The sequence below is a fragment of the Plecotus auritus genome, assembly GCF_963455305.1.
Source record: "Plecotus auritus genome assembly, chromosome: 4".
Taxonomy (NCBI): domain Eukaryota; kingdom Metazoa; phylum Chordata; class Mammalia; order Chiroptera; family Vespertilionidae; genus Plecotus; species Plecotus auritus.
The window spans coordinates 82,063,825-82,088,643 of NC_137775.1; the positions used below are offsets into that span (position 1 = coordinate 82,063,825).

General features: G+C 42.8%; 1 protein-coding gene across 1 annotated transcript; it reads left to right on the forward strand.

The window, feature by feature from the left end:
- Positions 1 to 1,809: 1,809 nt before the first annotated feature.
- GCM1 (glial cells missing transcription factor 1) lies at positions 1,810 to 18,256 on the forward strand (the record flags this gene model as incomplete). The annotated part of the gene is made up of 5 exons (XM_080664550.1): positions 1,810 to 1,884; positions 12,637 to 12,889; positions 14,040 to 14,152; positions 15,157 to 15,285; positions 17,522 to 18,256. 5 exons carry the CDS (start codon positions 1,810 to 1,812, stop codon positions 18,254 to 18,256), a joined length of 1,305 nt encoding a protein of 434 aa, XP_080520676.1.
- Positions 18,257 to 24,819: the final 6,563 nt, after the last annotated feature.

Consider the following 24,819-nt stretch of genomic DNA (forward strand, 5'->3'; position numbering starts at 1 on the left):
AGTGATTGGCAAGTGTGGGTAGACAGAGTCAGGAGGTCTCTTCGATTCCGTTTAGCTTGTTATTTAATGTCCAGACTTCATTTAGAAGTTCAGATCAACAGTCTTCTATATCCATACACTTGGATACTTGTCAGTGATTGACAAGTGTTAGGGTTATATAAAGTCACATAATTAAGAAACAAAGCTCATGGGACCATTAATCAGCTTGTGGTTTGAGTTTGCTATTGAAGAGTTCTACATAACACCATCATGTCCCTTGTTTTTACAAGAACACCAGCAAATGATAACAATATGGATCTATGGTTGGGGCTTTGTGCACACAGAGGGCTGACTTAAGTTGTACTCAGATTTTCGACTACACGCGGTGTTGGCACCCCTAACCTCCACATTGTTCAAGGGTCAGCTGTCCATGCAAACATGTTTCACTTTGTATTCTACTAACAAGCACATTTCACCTGCAAAGTGATTCATTTTTCCTCAGTAGAACACTTCGAACTAACTTTTTTCTTAATTTGTAAATCTCCTTTAACAGATTATAATTAGAAACTAGAGCAGTATTCTTCATGGGGAAGAAATGCAGTTTGCACAAAAATTTTTGAATATCAATTGCTTTCATAAAACAATCACAGTAAAGTGAGACAGGATTTTCTTGTGGGCGACAGGAAAGAGTGAGATGGCTGAAGATGAAGTCACAAAGTCCTGAAGACTGCTTCAAGTGAAATGATAAGAAACATGATGTTAGAACAGTTCTCATACAATCCCCCCAGGGGACGTTAGGCAATGTCTCTAGATATTTTTTTGTTGTCACAACAAAAAAGGGTGGTTTGCTACTAGCACCTAATGGGCAGAGACCAAGGATGCTGCCATACAGCCTACAGTGTACAAGATAAGCCCAACAAAGAATTATCAGGTCTAAAATGTCAGCAACACCAAGGTTTTACAGGAATCTCATAAGAGCATGTCATTTGATCATATTTGAAGATATAAAGTGCACACTGGATTTATTGAGGAGACCAACATTAACCTCTGTAGCAATTTAGCTTTAAAAAATACTATAGAGACATGACTGGTTGTGATGTTCCCCTCCTGGAATTTCATCCACTCATGAGCTAATTTATGAAGGCATTTTCGTGGAAACAACTCAAGCCAGCCCTCCCCATCAAACACGGGCATACATTTGGAGGAAAAGACCCTAACCCAGGGGTTCTCAAACTTTTTAAACAGGGGGCCGGTTCACTGTCCCTCAGACCGTTGGAGGGCCAGACTATAGTTTTAAAAAAAAACTGAACAAATTCCTATGTGCACTGCGGGCCCGGATGAGTCGGCTGCTAAGCAGGACAGGCAGCGGCACCCGGCGGGCCGGATAAATGTCCTCGGCAGGCCGCATGTGGCCCGCGGGCCGTAGTTTGGGGACCCCTGCTTGGCCACAGGTGACAGCCATTCCTGCTACAGCCTTTGCAAGCTGTGACTAGCAAGGACCCAGGGGTTAGTGCATGATCACCACACTTCTGATTCCCACAGGTCAAGCTTTATTTCAGCAAGATGTCTTAACGGCTTCTACATTTTATTTCTATCTGTACATTGGTGATTCAAAAATGTCAATAAAACAGGTTTTTCAGTTAGACAAGCACTGATTTGTATCTCTGTAATGGTCATTATTATTATCATTTATTTTTTTTTAGCATCAGAAACTAGTCTCTTGGTCTAAGCTGCTTGAGTGGGCTGATCCAACCATATTCTGAGCAAAATCCTGAAGCACTGCTGAGGGGAGTTAAATTCACAGAAATTGGTGGCTGACCTGACTTTACCATGGAACCTGAGGATTTTGAGTCTGAGGACAAAGAGATATTAAGCTGGGATATCAATGATGTAAAACTGCCACAGGTATGTACTGGCCGTAAGAATCTGCCTTCAATACAGGGTGGGGTGGGGCAAAAGTAGGATTACAGTTGCTTGTATGGAAAATTATACAGTAATTAATAAGTAGTAATACAAGAATAAAGTCTGTGTTTCATGTACTCACAACTGTAAACCTACTTTTGCCCACCCTGCATTTGGCTTGGAGGCCTTGACTCTTAGCTTGCTGAGACTTGGAAGGAAATCGGTGGAGGTTCCAACTGGGTCAACTCCTCTCCTCCGGAGCTTCAGCAAGACATCTGAGTCAGGAATTTTAAAAGGAGATGCCCAAACCTATGATTTGAGTGGGTCTTTACTTACCAATCCCCCAACCCACCATCTTCTCCCCCTCTCCCTCTTACAGACTGAGGCAAAGAAAATGCTACTTCCCTTCTCATTCCAGAGTGGCTCGGGTTGCACCCACCCTGGCTAGCTAGAGGAATAAAATCCATGACAATGTATTTGCCCACAGGTAGGCTCTTAATAATGCGCACGCCCCCACACAGCCTCACTTGCTGTAGTGATGGTTCGATACAAAATCTGTAACTGGAATGTCCAAATGGGAGTGCCGTGTGGGGTACAGCATGCTCTTCTAGGGCTTATGTAAATAATACACAAACGGGCCCTAACCAGTTTGGCTCAGTGGATAGAGCGTCGGCCTGCAGACTGAAAGGTCCCAGGTTCAATTCTGGTCAAGGGCATGTACTTGGTTGCAGGCACATCCCCAATAGGAGGTGTGCAGGAGGCAGCTGATCCATGTTTCTCTCTCATCGATGTTTCTAACTCTCTATCCCTCTCCCTTCCTCTCTGTAAAAAAGCAATAAAATATATTTAAAAAAAATAATACACACACAGGGGCTGCTTTCCAGCCATAGAATGACTTTGATTCTATGTTTCCTTGGCCTTCATTTTAACTCTTAATTTGGTGGAAAGCATTGATTAAAACGGCCCCCCCGACCTCCCTCTCTGCTAGATGAAGGGTGCTTCACTGCGAGTCGTCTGGAAAGGTGACTAGGAAAGCTAGGATGGAGACCAGCACTGACAAGTACTGAAAAGGTCGAGCTGGTCTACCTGATTCTGGGGAACAAGAAATTTGAATTATCCAAGCAGCGGAGAGGGAAGGGAGATGCCACAGTCCTGATTTATAACCAGTCCAGATTTTCACTCTAGCGAAGACTTCCAGGTCTTTCCAAATTTTACACTAATTTTCTTTTGTTTCTCTTTATGTTTAAATCTTTTTTAAAAATTTCTTTTGTTTCTCTAAATTCCTCCCTACATTCTCTCTGGTAGGTCTTGGAAAAGTGGAGGATACTAAGTGTGCCCTATTTTTCATTCATTTAAGAATGATTAAATAAACCACAGCTAAGTCATAATATCTATTTTAGGGATTTGTCTTTGTAGTAGTCGTCATTGGTTTATGATTACTGCAGCTGTGTTAGGGGAAACTTAAGATACATTTTAATTACTCCTGGCTCAAGGACCTGTATTTCTGCCTATTCCTAACTGCAACTCCCAAATATAAGCCAGGCATCCTCAAAATCAAGAGCTGAAGTACGCAGGACCCTAGATGATTCTGCAATGTCACATCCCAGAGCAGGAGTTTTCACGGGGTCTGAGAGTCCCTGAAATGACAGGCCGCACTGTATACTGACATCCATTGTTTTCTGGAAGAGGATCCATATCACTCATCAGATCTGTAGACAAAAGAAAGAACTACCTCCCTGGAGGGAGTCTCAGGGCTCATTAAAGTACATGTCCCAACACGAATTCTCAACATAAAAGCATTCTCAGCTACCCTAGACATTGAACAGAAAAATTTACCGCAAAAATGCACATTCAATTTTGGAAATGTGCCATTTTCAGTTCATAGAAAAAGTTTGATTTCTCATGGAAATAACTATTCAATTTGTTAAACATGCCACAGAAAGCATTAAGAGTATAAAGGTCCCTTAACGTTTTCTAAACCGAGACAAGAGCATCCTCAGCTGGGTTTTTGCTGGCTCTGGAACTGTATCAAGAACCAGGTGAGATGAAAATAAGAGGTCTTGGAAGGATTTCCCAGCATACCGGGTTTTATGTTTTGTGAGCAAATCTGGAGGCTGAATGGTGAACTGTGAGAAGCAGGAGACAAAGCCCTGGCATTGGGTTCCAGTTCTGCTCTTTTTATTTGTAGAGCCTCGGGGAGTTGTTTACCTTTCCCCAGACTCCCTTTCTTCTGAAAATGAGGTGGTTGCACTAAATGGTCTCTTATGTACCCTTTTAGTTCTAATAGTCTAGATGGCATGAACTGGGATTTGGGAAGTGGCCTGCATTCTAGGCCTGCCGGCCCAGGCCTACCACGATGCCTGGTATATATTAAACAACAAACAACAAACATGGAATTTATAAACGGACGACTTCATTGTTTATAATCTATGTGACTCTAAACAAGTCAGTTTCCTGAAGTCTTAGTTACCTCCTGGGTAAAATGAAAACAGCAATTCCTATATACCCTGCCCCTAAAGCTTTAAGCTGGTCAGAGCAGTTTTTCCCAAAATGTGTTCAATAGAGTATAAGTTACAAGGGATTTGTTGTTGTTATTCCTCACCCAAGGATATTTTTCCATTGATTTTTAGAGAATAGAAGGGTGGGGGGTGGGGGGAAGAAACATCAGTGTGAGAGAGACACGTCAATTAGTTGCCTTCCCGCACTTCTGACCGAGGCACATGCCCTTCACTGGAATCGAACCTGGGACCCTTCAGTCCACAGGCCAACGCTCTATCCACTGATCCAAACCAGCCAGGACAAGTTGCAAGGAATTTTAATGGGTGTTGTGAAGAAAGAAAAAGAGAAACTCTAGGTTCAGTGAAGTTAAAGATTCCTTTATAGCAGTTAAAGACTGGGAGCCTTTCTAACCGCCCTGTGCATGGGTGGCTCTCCCAGGAAGAAGCCCTGTTAGGCAGTGTTGCCCTCACCTATTTTTTAAAAAAATATATTTTTATTGATGATTTCAGAGAGGGAAGAAGAGGGAGGGAGAGGGAGAGACAGAAACATCAATGATGAGAGGGAATCATTGGTTGCCTTTTGCACGCCCCCTTCTGGGGATTGGGCCCATAACCCGAGCATGTGCCCTTGACCGGAATCAAACCCGGGACCCTTCAGTCCACAGGCTGATGCTCTATCCACTGAGCCAAACTGGCTAGGGCACCTTCACCTATTTTTTACCATGGAGCCCCTTTTCCATGGAGTTTCCCAGGTGGCTACCCTTCCTCAGACCACCTGTTTGGAAGTTTTTTTAAGAAAGTTATTTAAAGGATCAAATGCAATGGTTTATTATTATTATAAATTTCCTCACTTTCATTCTCTATACCACCCATACAAAGAATTTCTACTTTATTTTTCATGATTTTATATTCTTACCAGAGTTAGTACTTCTGCAACCCACGGGCAAATTCCTGTAACTTGTAAAACAAATTCCTTTCCTATCAATCCACTCATGTGCTTCAACTTTCACGGTGGTCACCTGAGTGAATCCTGACTGTATCAGGTCCTGAAAACTCAGTATCCCTTTATGTATCTCAGATATATCGAGATTTATGGGTTCACTTTTGACAACAGTTACCAGGACATCAGACATTTTTGAGTGACTGTGCCAGACACTAAAGCAGGCTCAGGGCCACAGGGGTCATTGATCTGTGATCTGAACTAAGGGAACAAGATTAGTGCCCAAGGAGAGAAAGCCATGTCGAAAAATGCTTGAGGTGCTTGATAGAGAAAGTATGTAATTCAGCAGGACTTGGGCATGGAAAGCAAGGCAGGGCACCTGGCAAAGGGCTTTCTCCAGGGAAGGGCATTGTAAAACGTGGGTGGATTAGGGTAAGTGAAGAAAGCAATCAAGACAAGAAAGGCATGTATGCATCGAAGAGACTGACAAATCTCAGAGGGGAAGGGGTGATAGGGACAGGAAGAGACTAACCAAGTCTGCATTTGAGGGAGCTTATGCATGGTGCCCAGCAAGGAGATCTGTGAAGCTGGGGACTGGAAAGGTGGTTTGGAGCAGGCTATCGAAGAGGACTGGGTTATTTTATAGGCAGTGGGAAGCATCGCCATCAGATTTGGACTTAGAAAGACTACTTGCCCTCAATATATCATACTTCCCCAATTTGTTTCTTCCTTCTTTCAGCTGCATATGTATCTTTTTAAAAAATATATGTATTTTATTTATTTCTTTACAGAGAGGAAGGGAGAGGGATAGAAAGTTAGAAACATCGATCAGCTGCTTCCTACACAGTCCCTACTGGGTATGTGCCTGCATCCAAGGTACATGCCCTTGGCCGGAATTGAACCTGGGACCCTTGAGTCCACAGGCCAACGCTCTATCCACTGAGCCAAACCGGTTATGGCTGCATATGTGTCTTAAGAAACCTTCATTTCACTTGTGTCTGGTCACTCCTCTAACTTGTGATTATTTTGATACCATCTCTCTTTAACCTAGTCCACAGGGAGCCAACCCAGAAGGATAGGCACTTAAATTACTCAAAACCATCATTGGTAAAATCTGTTTTTACAGGCCAATCTAATATACCTACCAATTTTGCATTTTAAAGGTTCAAAAAAGAATTGCTGTAGGCTTTTCTTGGTGCAAGCAGCAAATGTTCGGTGTTGGTTTAGTTTTACTTAGTTAAAAATGTTCATCGCATGGTCCCTGGGAGTATCACATGCTCATTAGTACTGATTATAATACTTGAGAGCCTTGAATCCCTAAGAAATCCCCCCCCTTTTTTTGGGGGGGGGTTGAAAATTGAGAAGAGAATCAGTTCCCTTTTCTCCTAAATAGTACCCACTTCAGTAGGAAGATGAGAGTAGCCACTCCGTTTTTAACACCAGCCAGTTTCTCTAAGCAAAAGTACAGGGTGTTCTAGCAATACCACAGCAAATACCTGGAATCATTTTGTTCCTAAGCATGAGCAGTTTTCAGATTAAACCCATGGCCAAAGCCACACTGAGTCATTACTCACAAAATTCCAAGACCAAAGTACATATTTTATAGACAGAAAACAATGAAGACATACATAGGTTAGTAGAAATGCAGACCAACCTAAAACCTGGTGAGCCAACTACAAAGAGGCCGCATCTCTGATTAGTTAATCCCTGGATCATGATTTTAGCCAGCAAAGTTTCCTTGGCCTTTGTAGGGGATGAGTGAAAACTTATTAGCAAAGGTGAATGTCGGAGCTCTTCCTGTGAATTCACGTGACTAAATGTGATCAGAAGGAGCCAGCTGTAGCAATCTTTGTTTGTGTCTTGGTACTGGGAAGGTAACAGGTCCCAGATTCTGGGTTTCTGGTCAATTATTATCTGGCTGCATGATCAGGTCACATTGACGCAGATACCCATGACTTTGTCCTCTTTGTCCAGTTTTCTTGGTATCCGTAAACTTCCTGGGGCAGCGCAACCTATATGGGCTTTCATGGTCATTGGGTCCCCTGTGATTGGTGCCAGAATTCTGCTACCCTGTGTTTCTGGTGTGATGGGCTTGGGCCCATTACTGCACCATTGGTAGCAGAGCTCTCTCTGAGTGCCTGTCAGGGGATCCCTTGCTTAGTGGGGTGGAGTGGGGAAGGGAAGGGGTAAAAGAGAGGCAGGTGACAGAGTTTGAAAGCTGGGCCACGCTGGATCACCTTAGTGTAGTCTGAGTAAGTTAGGTGCTTTTTGTCTGAGTCTTGACCCCTTAACAAAGGAAGGAAATGGCAGGTTCAGCCTAAGCAGGAATTCTCGACTCAAATGCATTTTCTTGAATAGAATTTATCTTTTTTATAACCCTTGGAGTTTGTTTTCATTTGGCTCAGAAGAGATAAATTCTTGAAAAGTTGTGTGTAAATCAAAATGCTGGTGGAATTGTTTTTCCATAAGTAACATCTAATTTCCCCCTCTATCTCATTTGCTTTAAGATGTATCTGTTTGCTATCCCTGTTTTACTTGGAAACATTTGTTTATAAAGAATTAATAAGCTATTAAAATGAAAGAAAACCTGGTAGATAATTGCTTTATCTGAGACTAGACTATATTCCAAATGAAAATCAGTTTAAATATAATAATCTAATAAGGTAGATATTTTTGATGCCTCATTTCAGAATGTTGATTTTAATTTGTTGTTTTATGTAATAGCATATTCTTAATTCTTAAGGTACTCTGGTAAAACTTCAGTAGTTAAATAAATTAGAATGAGGAGATGATGAAGGGTGATCTATGATTATATAGAGTTTCAAAGATTTTGAGAGTTAGAGGATTAAGTCTTTTAGTGAAAAGTTGCACAGAGAAGTCATAAAAACATTCATGAAGCCTCCAATATATTACCAATGAGATTATAAAATATAAGTTAGTTATATTTACATGTTGAAAACCTTAAGAATATTCTCCTTAAATTATAAACTTCTTAACCAAGAGGAAAAACAAAGAGTTACTCATGAAAAGTTAGAAATTAAAATAAACAAAAGATCTAAAAAAAAAAAATATATATATATATATATATATATATATATATATATATATATATATATTTTGCAGGAGTTTGCTAAACACAATTAAGAAATGATTATTCTTTCTTTTTATACTTTATCTCTCCTGTGCCTTAAATTTAAAAGGCTTTCAAAAATCACTATCATTCGACACCTGGGTTCCTTTGCATTATTGTGATCTGGGTTTTCCTTAATTTCTTTCTTTTTTTTTTGTAATATTTCAATTGCAGGTGTCATTCAGTATCCTTTTTTAAAATATATATTTTATTGATTTTTTACAGAGAGGAAGGGCGAAGGATAGAGAGTTAGAAACATTGATGAGAGAGAAACATCAATCAGCTGACTCCTGCACACCTCCCACCGGGGATGTGCCCGCAACCAAGGTACATGCCCTTGTCCGGAATGGAACCTGGGACCTTTCAGTCCGCAGGCCGATGCTCTATCCACTGAGCCAAACCATTTAGGGCGTTTTTCTTAATTTCATTGTCAAAAGAGATAGAAGATTCCACAAAGCACCCAGGTCAAAAAACTGGGCATAAGTAAATAGCCAAGATAATAGCTTGAGTCCTTTTACTCCTAGTTATTTCCTCAAGTCCATACATTGTCAAAATTGTTGCATTATTAGTGGTACTGGAAACCTAGGGTGCCAGTGGAGGGGCTGTGGGGGAGAAAAGCTGAAAAGGCAGTAGAATGTATATCATATCATGATCCCTAACACAAATCTCAAGAATATCTATATATATAAAAGCCTAAGCAACCATTACAACAGAATGATTGGAATGACCAGTCGCTATGACACGTACCGACTACCAGGGGGCAGACACTTAATGCAGGAGCTGTCCCCTGGTGGTCAGTGTGCTCCCACAGGGGGAGTGCCACTCAGCCAGAAGCCAGGCTCACAGCTGGTGAGGGCATCTGTGGCGGCGGGAGCCTCTCCCAACTCCATGGCAGCACTACCGACCAGTGGCAGCAGGCGCAGCGGGCGGGGATGAGCATGAGCAGCGCGGCGCCTGGCCCAGTCTGGGCTCCTCTCTGGCCACCTGGTGCTTGACGCACTGCTACATCCCTCGGGAGATGTCCGACTGCTGGTTTAGGCCCGATCCCCACAGGCCAGGCTGAGATCGGGCCTAAACCAGCAGTCGGACATCCCCCAAGGGGTCCTGGATTATGAGAGGGTGCAAGCCAGACTAAGGGACGCCCCCCCCCCCCTGGTTAAGAGCTTAGTCCAGTTACTAGACTCTAGTCTAGTTCAATTACAATAGAATCAAACTAGAAAATAGCAAAAGACAACAGGAAAATCTTTCAACACATGGAAACTAAACTATATATTTCTAAATAACCCATGGGTCAAAGAGGAAGCCTCGGGGGAGATCAAAATATACACTAAACTGAGAGAAAATGGGAAAGAGAGAGACAGTCAGGGTGGAGATCATTTTCTTTCCTCTGAGAACAGGGAGTTTTCTTTAACCAGAACATCTGAGCTGCTCTCATAAATATCTTCCCCTCCTCCTGGCTCATGGGATTTATGCCAGTGACCAGCCTAAAGGGCCACTCACCTTTAAAACATGAAAATCTCGCCCTGGCTGGTTTGGCTCAGTGGATAGAGCGTCTGCCTGCAGACTCAAGGGTCCCGGGTTCGATTAGAGTCAAGGGCATGTACCTTGGTTGCGGGCACATCCCCGGTGGGGGTTGTGCAGGAGGCAGCTGATCGATGTTTCGCTCTCATCTCATCAATGTTTCTAACTCTGTAAAAATCAATAAAATATTAAAAACAAACAAACATGAAAATCTCAGCTTCTCCCCTGTCTCTGCTACCCTGGCACTGTGCTTTGTATTTGAGTAATTGGGATCCACCAGTAGATTTGTACAGTCCAAATTATTAGACAAAGGTACACATTTTAACCTGCATTTTGATTATTTTATAAGGTAAAACATTACGCTTTCTGTAGCACTTCTGTGACAGGAAACAAGAGAGCCTTATTTGGAGCTTAGGCTAGAAGGGAGAGGAGAGAGGTGGGTGGAGAAAGCAGGAGATGATGAGGCTGCCTGAGCTATTTCTCTCACTCTGGGACATTGAATTTCATCCCGTTCAGAATTACCCTTCACCCTTCTCTTCAGGGACAACCTCCCCTTCCCAAACCACAGAAGTTCCTCAAAGGGCCCACTGTGGTCATTGCCCTCAGAGGGAAGGTGGTGGAACCAGAGTTGCAACAATTTTTTTTAAAAAGCTTCAAATTTTTTATGCCTTTAAAAAAATTTTTTTTTTTAACTTTTATTGATTTCAGAGAGGAAGGGAGAGTGAGAGATAGAAGCATCAATGATGAGAGAGAATCATTGATTGGCTGCCTCCTGCACGCCCGCTACTGGGGATCGAGCCCACAACCCAGGCATGTGCCCTTGACGGAATTGAACCCAGGACCTTTCAGTCTGCAGGCTGATGCTCTATCCACTGAGCCAAACCAGCTAAGGCAGAGTTGCAACAATTAAGCTTTGTTGTATAGGTGCTTGGACTTGCATTAGGTTTGGCAAGGTTTAAGGCATGAAGTGGCCTCTCCATGGGCCCTTTCCCCCCATTAAAGCTGGGGTCTCCAACAGTTACAGGGGCTGGCCGGTGGGGCCCCAGGTCTAGCAGATAACAGCCAACGCCAATGTGGAACTTGCTGTGGCCAGTTATAAACGTTTTGTTTATGTCAGACGATTCGATCCTCAGAACATCCCTGTGAGGTAGGTGCTCTTGTTACGGAGCAGGAAACAGGCACTGAGACCGGGAGGAGCTCGTTAAGACTCATACGCAGGTCATCTGCCCCCACTGGCCGTGCTCTTAGGCAGGAATTGTCTAACTCCTTGTAAAGGGCCACATAGTATACATTTCGGCTTTTCGGGCCATCCAGTCTCTGCCAGAACTGTTGAGTGGGTTGGATTTGGCCCATGCATCTGAGTTTGCAGGCCCAAGCTCTTAACCACTAACCTCTCAAGTACATAAAACCTCTGGTATTTCCTCAGACCTACCTCACCTCCCCTGACATTCCATTTAAACAACTCTCGTTATATAAAGCTTACAGATCTGCTCGTTACAGTGCTGTTTGAAGTGTGCTTTGATCAATGTTCCCATTTCAGAGAAGAGCAAAGTGAGGCTTCAGAGACAAAAACCACTTGCTCAGAGTCTCATGTTACACAGTTCTTTGTCATGTTCTAAACTTGAAATCTAACTCAATGAACACCAGTACCCTGACCACTCCTTCTGGATCTTTTGGAATCTTCTAGTCTGATCTTCCAGACTCTTCTTATACCATGGCAGGTCGCTGGGAGCTGTGTGGATGGACACAGCCTGAGTTGGACTCCTGAGACTGTTTAATAATTCTCACGCTAAGAGCTAGCTGGGACTGTCCGATGGAGCATCTGTGGACTAAAGCGGGACCTGAGGAATGTGGCTAACATTTATTAAGTGTTCCATGCTGTGCTAAGTATTTTTATATATTACCATATTTAATTCTCAGAACTACTTTTGAGGTAGACACGTCTTGTTATCCCTATTACCCAGATAGGAAACAGACACAGAAAGCCAAATAACTTATGCCACAGAGATGGAGTGTCTTTGTTTAGTTAGAGGTTCAGCACAGGGAATGGTGCCAATCCTGAGCAAGAAGATAGAAGCTTCCAGTCAAAGCAATCTCTTCCTTACACCTCTCCCTGTTTGAGGCACATGAATGTGGGAGTAGAGAAAAAAGAAGGAGACCTCCACAGGGGCGGAAACGGCTCTCAGAATCCTCCTGTGCCCGGGCTCTCCAGTCCTCTCCCTGCCTATGACTTTGCATTAGCCTTACCATGCTTAATATGGTAACTGCACGGTGGTATGAGGTATGACCTCACTATCCTGCCACAAGGGTTTTTCCTCATTAATTGTGTCAACACAATAATGTTACTTCATCCTCAAAAATTCTTAGCGAGAAGTGGTCATAACTCTTATCATCAAGGGCCAGAGAAGCCGCCATCGGGTAGAACTCAGAGCGCTGAGTCACAGCTCCTTTTGGTCCAGGGAGCAAAGGTTCGGGAGACACAGCTGCTGCTGCTGCACGGCGTTCTCAGAAATCACCGTCACAGAGGGAGCCAGGTTGGTCTCTGCCAAGGGTCTCTGGCCTAGCTCTTGAGTGCCAGAACAACCTTCCGGTCTGTGGACTCCACGGTGATGGACAACCATGCCTTCTAGCTTAAAATATAACGGTATTCTTTGTGTTTCTGTAAGGATGTGAAAAAGATAGACTGGTTCCAAGAATGGCCAGATTCCTACGAGAAGTACATCTACAGCTCGGAGGACAGGAGCGCGCAGAGGCACCTGAGCAGCTGGGCCATGCGCAACACCAACAACCACAACTCGCGCATCCTCAAGAAGTCCTGCCTGGGCGTGGTGGTGTGCAGCCGCGACTGCTCTGCCAAGGAGGGCCGCAAGATCTACCTGAGGCCTGCAATCTGCGACAAAGCCCGGCAGAAGCAGCAGAGTGAGTGGGGCTAGCTGGCGTTCGAGAGGAAGCTGGTGTCCATTAAAACACTCCCGCTCAGCTGGGCCACTACATCCCAGCACATCGCAAGGGCTCAACCTTCACACTGGAGGAGACCAAGGCTGTTCCTATGCAGAACATAATAATGAGAACCCACCCACCCCCCTATGCCCCCACGGGGGACTGCCCCAAGTGACCAGAGCATCCACCATTAAAACTGCTCCCTTGAGTTAAGGCACCTAACTCAAGGCCTCTGTTAAAAGAAGGATGCTAATTATACCTCAATGAAGCTGAAATTTTAAAAAATGTTTTTAAAATGTCTAAAATGTACTGATGTTTTGTGTAAAAAAAAAAAAAAAGGTGATGCCTCACTTATTAGACTAATATTAATTCATCAGTGAGCCCATATAAAATTTAGGAGAAAGGTGCCTGTTAGATTTGCCTCCTGACCTCATGGGAAAAAGATCCCTATATGATCTCAAGGAGTGCTTTGATCTGGAGTGGGAGCACTGGGCTAAATTTGCAACTGGACTCAATTCCATGACATTTGGGTTCATGCCATAATCACATGCGGAAATATGTGCTCCTTTTGTTTTTTATCATATTCATCGGATTGTGAAACACATTCAGCATTCCCTGTGCCTGGTCCATCTCAGACCTCAGTAACCTCCTGTTGTTTCCTTGTACCTTGTCTTCAAGACTTGCTCTCAAGGTAGGATCTAATATCCGTCATTTACACTTGAGTGAAAATTTAGCAGCTGCGTTCTCTCTCCCGTGTGGCTTTGCTCCTTGATCCTTAGTTCTAATCATGAAGTAAAAGAATTTTTTCTTCTTTTCTACAAAGAATTTTAACGTATCAGTAAATACTTAGGGAGGGATATTCTGCTCAGGAGAGCTCTCCCCTAACCTGTAAAATACCCTGTTCTATAGGCCGCCTCCACCAGCCACTTGTGAGACTGATCTGGGCCGTGTGCTGGCCAGGCTTCTTAGGGCCAGGGGTTAAGCCCAGTTGATGGAAGTCCATAAAACTGGCCCAGGTGTATTCTCTGCCATCCCGGCTTCCTGGCTAACACCACCAGGGCTGCCCGGGCTCAGGGGTCAGCTGGCATGGCTCGGTGGCACGTGGTCACCTTCTGCTGCTCTTTTGCAGGGAAACGCTGTCCCAACTGCGATGGGGCCCTGAAGCTCATTCCTTGCCGAGGCCACGGGGGCTTCCCGGTCACCAACTTCTGGAGGCATGAAGGACGCTTCATATTTTTCCAGGTTGGACTTGGGTTATAGTGAGAAGATGCCATTTCTCTTTAATTCAATAACTGTTTACAGAGTATGAGGAGGGGTTCACAGAGGAGATGTTCAAATGAATGAGAGCTGACACCAACCCCGAGGCACACTCTGGGAGAGCAAGTGCCTGTACCCCACCCCTCAACAGCAGTGCCTGGCTGCCTCTGCCTCTGCCTCGGGCTCCGTAGTGGTTAGTAATGTGATTGCACTCGGGCCAGCAGCCCTGCCTTGTGCATAGCCTCCAACTCCAGACTGAATACCAGCTCTGACTTCTGAGTTGCTCTGTAAACCTAAACACTGTCCTCCCTAAACCCCAGTGTTCTGTAAAACCTGGATATTGGGAAGTAAAAGCGGGAGCGGTGGTATACACAGTGGTGAGGAGTGGCCTCTACCAGTGTCTGCCTGGGTTCGCAGCAGTGGCGTGCTGGTAACCCTGCCCCCCTCTCCCGCCACCAAAGGAAAGTGTTCTGATTTGCAGGGTTTGCCCATTCCTGTGCTGTAAATCTTCCCATCCTGGCTGATTTAAAGCTATGGGCTGTTTCTAACAACCAGCTCATAGAATTCCCGAATCTTTAACAATTAGCTCCCAGCTCACCCACCTACCAGGGAAGTGACCCAGGCACCGCAATCTCTCCATGCCTCAATTTCCCATTCCGATAACTGGGAATGATAATGATAGCATGTGCCTCACAGGGTTGTGCTAGAGGTTAAATGAGATCGTGTGCAATATGCATTACTTGCTATCCCGATGAATAGGACTTTGCCATGTGGGTGAGAGACACCACGAAAAGTGGGAGCATCGTAAACAAAAACAGGCAGGCAAGGAAGTGCACGGTGGACTTGGGAGGTACTTAAAGGGTGTAGCCAATCTTGTTACAATATTCAACTGTAGCAACACACAGTCATAATGACAGGGCACAGGGTAAAATTTTACACACCAGGAAGTACCATCTGGTCATTTATTTTACATCCTTGTATCCTTTAAGTCAAAGGGAGAACACGATCATCCGAAGCCAGAAACCAAATTGGAAGCCGAGGCAAGAAGAACAATAAAGAAAGTGCACGTGGCATCTTCCTCCGTCTCCTTAAAGCTGAACAGGGGCCCAGAGGCAAAGGTAACCTTTCCTCATGTGTTCAGAACCATACAGCAACTCGCCACCCCTATGGTGGGGCAGTAGATTTCTCCAGCCCCTTACCTACAAGTGAAAGCACAAGTCATATCCCGCCAGGCTCACCTGTAAGCCAGCATCTGCCACACAAACTGAGCCTGAGGGATTCCTCTTAATTTCTACCATCTTTGTCACATGCTCTCAACATAAATTCTATATAATTTTAGAATCATCTTCCCTACCACAATGAAAAAGAGACTGGCATTAGTACTTATATTTTGGCACTCTATAATTTGGTTCACAGAACCGGAATTAATTGAAATGATCTCCACAAATATTAGCCTCATGCTTCCTGCCCACATTGTCATTCTTCCCTAAAACAGATTACAGTTAACTCTTCAACAATGCAAGGGTTTATTACCCCCCAAGTAGTAATAAATCTGTCTATAATTTTTGACTCCCCCAAACTGAAGTTGTACCTCAGGATCCACAGGGGATTGGTTCCAGGATACGCTATGGATACCAAAAACCACAGATGCTCAAATCCCCTACAGAGAATGGTGGCGATCAATGAAGACAGACAGCCCCCCCTGCATCCAGAGACTCCCAACTTTGGATCCAAATAGTATAGATATTTATTGAAAAAGATCCGCATCAAAGTGGACCAGTGCAGTTCACACCCATGTTGTTCAAGGGTCAACTGTATTCCCTTAGCACACTTGACCGAGATGAAATAACCAGGCAGTTTCTGCAACAATGGTCATCAGGGTGGGGTTGGCGGGAGGTGATGTGAAGTCCATGCCTTTATGAGGGTTATGTCTGCTTAATGGTGATAGTAAGTCCTATACTTCTTTTTTTTTTTTTTAACTGTTCAATGCTCCACATTTCTTAAGTGTTGTTTCTTGTTAATCCTCACCTGAGGATATTTTTTCCATTGATTTTTTAGAGAGAGTGGAGGTGTGATAGGGAGGTGGAGAGAGGGAAACATTGATGTGTCATAGATTGGTTGCCTTCCACATATATCCTAACCAGGGCTGGGGATTGAAACCCCCGTCCCAGGTACGTGCCCTTGCCTGGGAATTGAACCCACTTCCCTTTGGTGTTCGGGCCAATGCTCCAACCACTAAGCAACACTGGCCAGGGATGCTTCAAGTTTTTTTCAGGACAGAAATGGAGTCAGTCCATCCCTGGAAGCTCTAAATGTACTTTAACATTATATATATATCTTGTGTCTCTTGTCAGGAAATATAAGTCCCTAGTCCAAATTATTGGCCCTCATCCCTTCTCCCAGCTGTGGGACAAGTTGAAGGGCATTTCTTCCCACTCACTCTTACCTGGTGACAGTCTCTCCACCCCATCCTCTTATTAGTCAATAGTTTTGCATAGACAAGAGGATTATTTAATCCTCAACCAGATTATTTTCCTAGGATTCACTGGAGAAAAATATACTTTCTCTTTACAAAAATTAATTTACTGCACGGCCAGTGTGACTCAGTGGTTGAGGTTGACCTATGAACCAGGAGGTCATGGCTTGATTACCGGTCAGGGCACATGCCTAGGTGTGGGCTTAATTCCCAGCGTGGGGTGTGCAGGAGGTAGCCGATCAATGCTTCTCTCTCATCATTGATGTTTCTATCTCTCTCTCTCCCTTCTCCCTTCCTCTCCAAAATCAATAAAAATACATTAAATAATAATAATAAATTTACCACTTCATAGTCTAGAAGTCCTCCTATTTATGATTCAACAAAATAAGTTCAGAGAAAAATCTCTTGAGGAAAAAAATACAACAACCCTAGTCTCTCGGACGTCACACAGCACTGAAAAATAGAAAAGTCAAGAAGGGAAGCAAGAGAGAGAGAGACCCCCTGAGAGTTGTACTGAGTATAAGACAAATCTGTGATGCTGTAATTTGACTTTTCTTAAGTAGCCCTTATAAGTTTCTCACAAAGGCATTTAGGATATCAGATTGGCATCTGAGGGGAAATGTCTAAACACTCATGTCAGAGTGAAGGGAAATTTGGCGCTTACTGGTTAGTAAGATCTAAAATGGAGATGGAATCAGCGTCTCCTCTTTCAGATCTTGAGAGGTTGTGGTGATGCTGCTCCGTGTGTCTGCGCTCCGAGCATGCAAGGAATGAGGAAACTCGGACAGAGCACCTATTTGTACAGAGTAACTCATGGGTGCCGGGAGGTAGTTGTGTCCATCTGCTTAACTTATTTACACGAGCTTTTCGCTTTCCAGTCTGTTCCAGGTGAAGCACAAAGTTGGGGAAATTTACCTTTAAACTGGTCTTTCCAGGAAAGCATCCACCTGCCTGGTGGTGACAGTGGACATTTGGCGGCTGGCATCCCCCAGCAGAAGTCACCGAACGATTGCTTATTTAAGAGCTATGGTTTGGGGGGAGCCGCTGACCTGGCAGACCCCACTTCTACCGTGAGCCCCACTGAGCTCTATGAGAAATGCAAAGTGTCCAGCGCTCGGATCTATGGTGGTGGGGACCTGCTTCAGCCTCCTGTCTCTGGAGTTCTCTCTGATTACAGTGATCTGCAAACATGGAATAAAAACGCTGCTTTGGGGAGAAACCCTCTTAATGACAACGGGTGTCCCAGTTACCCCTTTCCTCAGGCCGGCTGGCCTTATGACTTCTCCCCTTCCCAGAATGCTTTAGATCCCCTTTCTCAGCAGATTCCAGTGGAACCACCATCAGCCAAAACTGGCTGTCTCCCGTTATGGCCAAATCCAGGGGCGGATCTTTACGAAGAGAAGGTGCACATGGATTTTAACAGCTACTACCCTCCCGCCACGTGCCATTCGCCTCAGGAAGACCCCTTTCTCTTTACCTATACCTCTTATCCTCACCATCAGTATTCACTGCCAGGCAAGAGCAGCAAATGGAATTTTGATGAAGAAATGAGGTACATGGGTTTGGATCACTACAACAATGAAATGCTTCTCAACCTCTGTCCTTTAAGATGAACCCAATCTGAACCCTTGTGCACGGTTCGTAGGTATGTAACTTGGTGCAGTCACTATGGAGAAACAGTATGGAAGTTCCTAATAAAATTAAAACTACCACATGGTCCAGCAATCCACTTCTGGATATACATATATCCAAAGGAAACAGAATCACTGTCTTGAAGGGATATCAGCACCCCATGTTCATCGCACCATTCTTTACAACAGGCAACACGTGGAAACTACAATGTCCACTGATGGATGAATGGATAAAGAAGTTGTGGTACACATATAAATAAAGGAACACTATTTAGCCATAAAATAGAAGGGAATCCTGCCATTTGCTACAATATAGATGGACTGTAAGGGCATTATGCTACATGGAATAAGTCGGACAGAGAAAGACAAATACTATATAATTTTACTATATGTGGAAACTTAAAAAAGAAAAACCAAATTCTAGAAACAGAGGTCAGATTTGTGGTTTCCAGAGGCAGAAGGTAGGGGGAGGGGTTGGATAATTGGGTAAAAGTAAATTTATCTTCTGGATAAAAAAGTCTATAATCAGATCATGTTTTGAAAATCTTGTTTTCTAGTTATTGTGCCCTATTTAATCCATGGCCACAAAGATTTTCTCCTATGTTTTCTTCTAGCAGCTTTATATTTTCAGCTCTTATATTTAGGTGAGCGTTCCATGTCTAATTGATTTTTGTGTATGGTATAAGGCAGTGGTCGGCAAACTCATTAGTCAACAGAGCCAAATATCAACAGTACAACGATTGATATTTCTTTTGAGAGCCAAATTTTTTAAACTTAAACTTCTTCTAATGCCACTTCTTCAAAATAGACTTGCCCAGGCCGTGGTATTTTGTGGAAGAGCCACACTCAAGGGGCCAAAGAGCCATGTGGCTCGCAAGCCGCGGTTTGCCGACCACTGGTATAAGGTAACCAGGGTTGAATTTCATTTTAGTTTTGCATGTGGAAATGAAATTGTCTCAGGACCATTTGTTGAAGCACAAGTTTTTATCACAATCTCTGGTTAAATGACTATCCAGAATTGTTGCTTTTATGACTGCTCACAGGTAGGTTATTTGGTATACTATAATTCCATTTCCTGTTTTAGACAACAGTTTCTTTCTCCTGGAGTTGATAATTTTCTCATCTCATTACTTAATTTCCTTTATAACTAACAACAGTTTATCCTCAAATATTGTCCAACCATAACAGTCCTTTTCTTTATAGTAATTCATATTTTCCTTAAGAAAGTCCTTCTGGAACTTTCCATTTCTCCTCAAATGTGGACAGATTGCTCTCTAATCCTGCTACTCTGCTGTCATGCTGTTTCTCTTCACCATCATCGCTAGACCTTCTTTCCTCTCCTTCCTCTGAGATTCCATATCTTTTTTCCTTCTTGGTACATTCCCTAGTTTTTTAAAAAATATGTTTTTTATTGATTTTAGAGATAGAAGAAGGGAGAGGGAGAGAAACACCTATGAGAGAGAGAAACATTGATCAACTGCCTTCTGCAGACCTGGGAATCGAACCGGCAACCTGATGATGCTCAACCAACTGAGCCACACTGGGCAGGGCTACATTCCCTAGTTTGGTAGAGCACATGCCACACAAGTTCCCTAAGGAAAGATGGATGGAAGATACAATTTTGGGGCCCATGCATATTTGAAAATGTCTTAATTCTATTCTCATTGTTAAATGATAGTTTAGCTGAGAATAGAAGTCTAAATTGAAAATAATTTTCATTCAAAAATTTGAAGTTACTGCTCCATTGTCTTCTAGCCTCCAGCATTACTAGCGAGAAGCTGGAGGCCCTTTTGATTTCTGGTCATATGAACATAGCCTACTCTTTCTTTTTTGGAGATTTTAGGATATTTTTGTTACTTTTGGTTAACTGACATTTCATGATAATGAGTGTTGGTCTTTTTATTTTATATTTGTTGTACAAGGTCCTTCTTGACACTTTTAACCTGATCTTTCAGTTCTGAGATATGCTTTTGTATTTTTAAAAAATAATTGCTACTGTGAACATTGCCAGGGCCCTGGAGCCTGAGGGGGGTGCTGTGGGGTCACTGCGCACTGGCCCCAACCTATTCTCCATGCATAAGTTCACAGAGAAACATAAATGGGTAACAACAGAAAATGGTATTGGAACAGTGGGATCATCAATTTTGCACAGGAAGCTTTGGGAGATGTTGGAGTTTCCTGAAATTGGGACAAAATTGAACAAATAAGGTAGGCTTGGTACTTTGGGAAGTGTGAAAGCTGCTAGTGAACTCTATTCTCCTCTATCAGGAGAAGTAATTGGACTTAATGAAGCTCATGCAGAAAATCCAGGACTTGTCAACAAATCTTGTTATGAAGATGGTTGGCGATCAAGATGACATTGAGTAATCTTTCAGAACTAGGTGAGCCAATGAGTGAAGACATATATGAGAAATACATAAAATCTACTGAGGAGTGAAAATGGAAATCCCTAAGTACAGTAGTATGAAACAACTTGATGTAGCATAGTTGTCTTAAATTAGTGGTGGACAAAAGATTTAAAAGAGCAACTTTTAGTCATACAAATGAAAAAAGAAACTACTTACAACAATGCTACAAATGATTGCAGATGAACAATATGCATCTTTTTACAACACCCTCTAATTTTTAGGCTAGGCTACAGTTACTCGGAATTCCTAAAATTATCTGTGGTAACAAGTACTAATAAAAGTTATGTAATTCAAAGATAACATTGTCATAAAACTTGTATAATGTAACTCGCTTACATCCATCTCTAGATTTGGCTCAAAATACTCAATGATCTTTCCATTGGAAATAACTGGCAGTGAAGACAAGTTTCTATTAGTTGTACAGTGTTGGATAATGAACAGTACTACCTTAATTTTGCAATATGCTGCTTTTGCTGGTGCTATTTTTATACAGTGGAGCAATTGTCTTGCAGGAAAATAAGAAACAGTCTAATAATAAAACATTCAATTTCATTAAAAAATAATAATAATTGCCTTTTCTTTCTTTTTCTGGTTCTTTTTGGAAATTCTTCTAGTTTGGTATTATAGTTGACCAATTTTCCTTGAGCACCTACTAATACACTCACCCTGACCACTGCTCAAGTATCAACTATGCTTACTGAGCAGCCAATGATTCTAAGAACCACATTTGGGCATAGACAAAGTTACAAGACAAAATACCTGACTGAAGGGATCCAGATCTATTTAGGTCAAGATAAAATACAAATATAAAAAAAAAACAACTAAAGCCCAGCCAGTGTGGCTCAGTGGTTGAGCATTGACCCATGAACCAGGTCAGGATTCAACTCCTGGTTGGGGCGCATGCCCAGGTTGCTGGCTCTCCCCAATTGGGGGGGGGGGCGGTGTAGGAGGTAGCCAATCGATTCTCTCTCATCATTGATGTTTCTATGTCTCCCTCTCCTTTCCTCTCTGAAATCAATAAAAAGACAAAAATAAATAGAAGGCAACTAAAATGGGACCATGGTTATTATTAATTACTATAGTATAGAAGTTTATTATTTTTGATATTGTCATGATCCATATGAGTCATCCTTATATATCCTATTTAGCACTTGGCTCAATGCAAGGCTCCTGGAAATGCTCAGTGTGTGTAATTAACACAGAATGGGTCCAATGGCATATCAAAGGTTAATCAAAATCAACAGTGGCGACGATCATTCTGACTTTGATGAACATGTAGTAAGAATAACATGTCCAAAGTAGGAACAGAATTAGTTCCACTGTCTTTGTTTTGTATAAAAACATTAAAGTCATTTATCATTTAGTTCAAGGTGGCAGACCATACTGACACTTTTGTCACCTCTTCTGAGAGCTTATTAAGTAAGTAATAAAGTACAGGAATATAGTTAACTCATGAGCCAAGAAACATAAGAGGGGTAAGTGCACCAGAAATGTCAGCAAATTTCTGGGCAATGGGATGTGGGTGGAGCGCATATTGACCTATACTGAGGCTCAGAGGTGAGATGGAGGAGGCAGAACTCTGGAGAGGCTTTGAGCTTGATGTCACTGAGCTGAAGGGCAGGAATGAGGCCAGGAGGCACTGAAAACAGTGCCAACACTGGAAGGTCCTTCCACAGATCAGCTGCTCCCAGCCAGGCCCTCTCCCAGCAGGCATCCACCTAGGGAATAAAAAAACTAAAAAAATAAACATAAAGCCCAAGGATTATCTCAAAAGACATGGAATTAACTATTCTAGGAGGAATAAGACTTCTACTAGTGTGCTTGTTCCCCAGAATAAAGCCCTTCTCATGCTTGCCTTCAGGGGACCAAGCTCTAAAGCAAAGACTGGTTGGCATCTGATCTTGATGCTAGAAATGCAAACCCACAGATGTGGAAAAATAAACAGAACGTAACAGCCATGAAGGTGTAATAAGAGTGAAAGTTGAACTGGACCTGGACACCAGGGCGTGGTTGGAAGGCGGACAATAGTGCTGTGTGTATGTGTGTCCCAATACCTTTTTTTTCAATGTTAGTGAAAATTTGTGCTTGAAGCGGAAATGGAAGAGGCATTTAGTGCAAGCACTTGTGTTCAGGGCTAGCTCAGAATAAACTTGTGAATCACAGGAGTTTATCTTTGATTTCTTCCACATCCTATTTCAGGGTCCCTTTCTTTTTAGGAAGTTCACCCTTACTCAAGATAAAAGAAATGCAAGGTAAAACTACACAAAGGCACATTTGCAGCTACCAGATTAGCAACAATCCAAAATTCTGACCACATAAGCCAGGCACTCTGACACCGTGATGGTGGGAACATGCATTGGGACACTCACGGGGAGGGAAATGTGGCAATATCTAAGAAAATTCAAAATGAATACCTTTTTTTTCTAACAATTCCACTTATGAAGCTTATTCTACAAATATACTGGTATATGTGTGAAATGATGAGTATAAAGTGTATTCGTGGCAGCACTCTGAATAGCAAAAGATGAAAAACAACCCAATATCCATAGTGACTGGCTAAGTAAATTATGATATATCCATTTGATGAAATAGTATGCAGCTTGGAAAAGAATGAGCACTCTCTTGCTGCACCCTTATAGAAAGATCTTCAAAGCATATTATTAAGGAAAATAAGCAAGGCGAAAAATAGTACATACCATATGCAGTTATGTGTACAAAATGATCAAGAATTTACATTCTCATTTTCTTGACTAGGTATGAATGCATAAAGAGACTGGATGGATACGTATGGAACTAGGAAGCTAGGTGCTGTGTGTGTGTGTGTGTGTGTGTGTGTGTGTGTGTGTCTGTGTGTGAAAGAGAAATGGAGACTTTTTAAAAACAAACATGTGAATGTATTTCCCCTCAAAATTCTTTTTCTTTTTAATTTCTTTATTGATTAAAGTATTATGTATGTGTCCTTATCCCCCCATTGTCCCCCCACCTCCCACCCCCACTCATGCCCTCATCCCCCTGTTGTCTGTGTCAAAATTCTTTTCAAAGCCCCTTTCCATGAGCACCAAACTTTCATCCCACCCCTTGGATCCAACGTGGGTCTGTCTTCTAATATTCAGGAACCTTCTCACAAGGTGTTGACTTATGCAAAAACTACCCTCTCTATCCAGTTTTCTGCTACAGGATCTGAATAAGTTATCCTCCATGATTGAATGTCTGCACTCTAGCAGGGACCCCGATGAGGCAATAATTTGGCCCCGGAGTGACTTGAATGGTTGGAAATCTACTTTGGCAGGGTGGTGGGGAAATATTCTAGAACTGGTGTGTGCTTTATGGGTACTCCTCAAATTGTATTACATCAGGTTGGTCCTTTTTGTTTTGTTATGAATAGTTCACATTTATTGAGCACCTACTATGTAGGTTCTACTTTAAGGGCCATTTGTTCATTTACCCATTGAAGATTCACACCAACATGGTGAGGTCGATATTATCATCTCTCTCATTTTACAAATGACAAAACTGTGGTTGGAGAAAGGTAGCTTTCCCAGGGGCATTTAGCTTACTACTTGGCAGAGCCAGGGTTTGAACCCAGGTGGTTCTGCTCCTGAGCCTGTGCTCTCAGCCACAATAGCATTCCCCATGGTGTCTCACAGCTCGATGAGGCCCTAAAACTTGGCAAGCAGGGGGAACAGCTAACGGGACAAAGGAAAGGGGTCACTCCCAACAACTTCCACTAAAAGGGCTTGAGGTGAAGGCTGAAAAGGAGGGGGGAGAGGGGATCACACCCATCGGTTAAAAAAAAAAAAATCCTAAAAGGAAAAGTCAAAACATACAACAATCTGCCCTAACCAGTTTGGCTCAGTGGATAGAGCGTCGGCCTGCAGACCAAAGGGTCCCAGGTTGGATTCCAATCAAGGGCATGTACTTTGGTTGTGGGCACATCCCCAGTAGGGGGTGTGCAGGAGGCAACAGATCGATGTTTCTCTCTCATCGATGTTTCTAACTCTCTCCCTTTCTCTCTGTAAAAAATCAATAAAAAATATATTAGAAAAAAAGAAAACATACAACAATCCCTATATAACTCATTTGAAATGAAAAACAATAAGCCACCTCATTGTAACCCCAAAAATGTTTTCCATATTT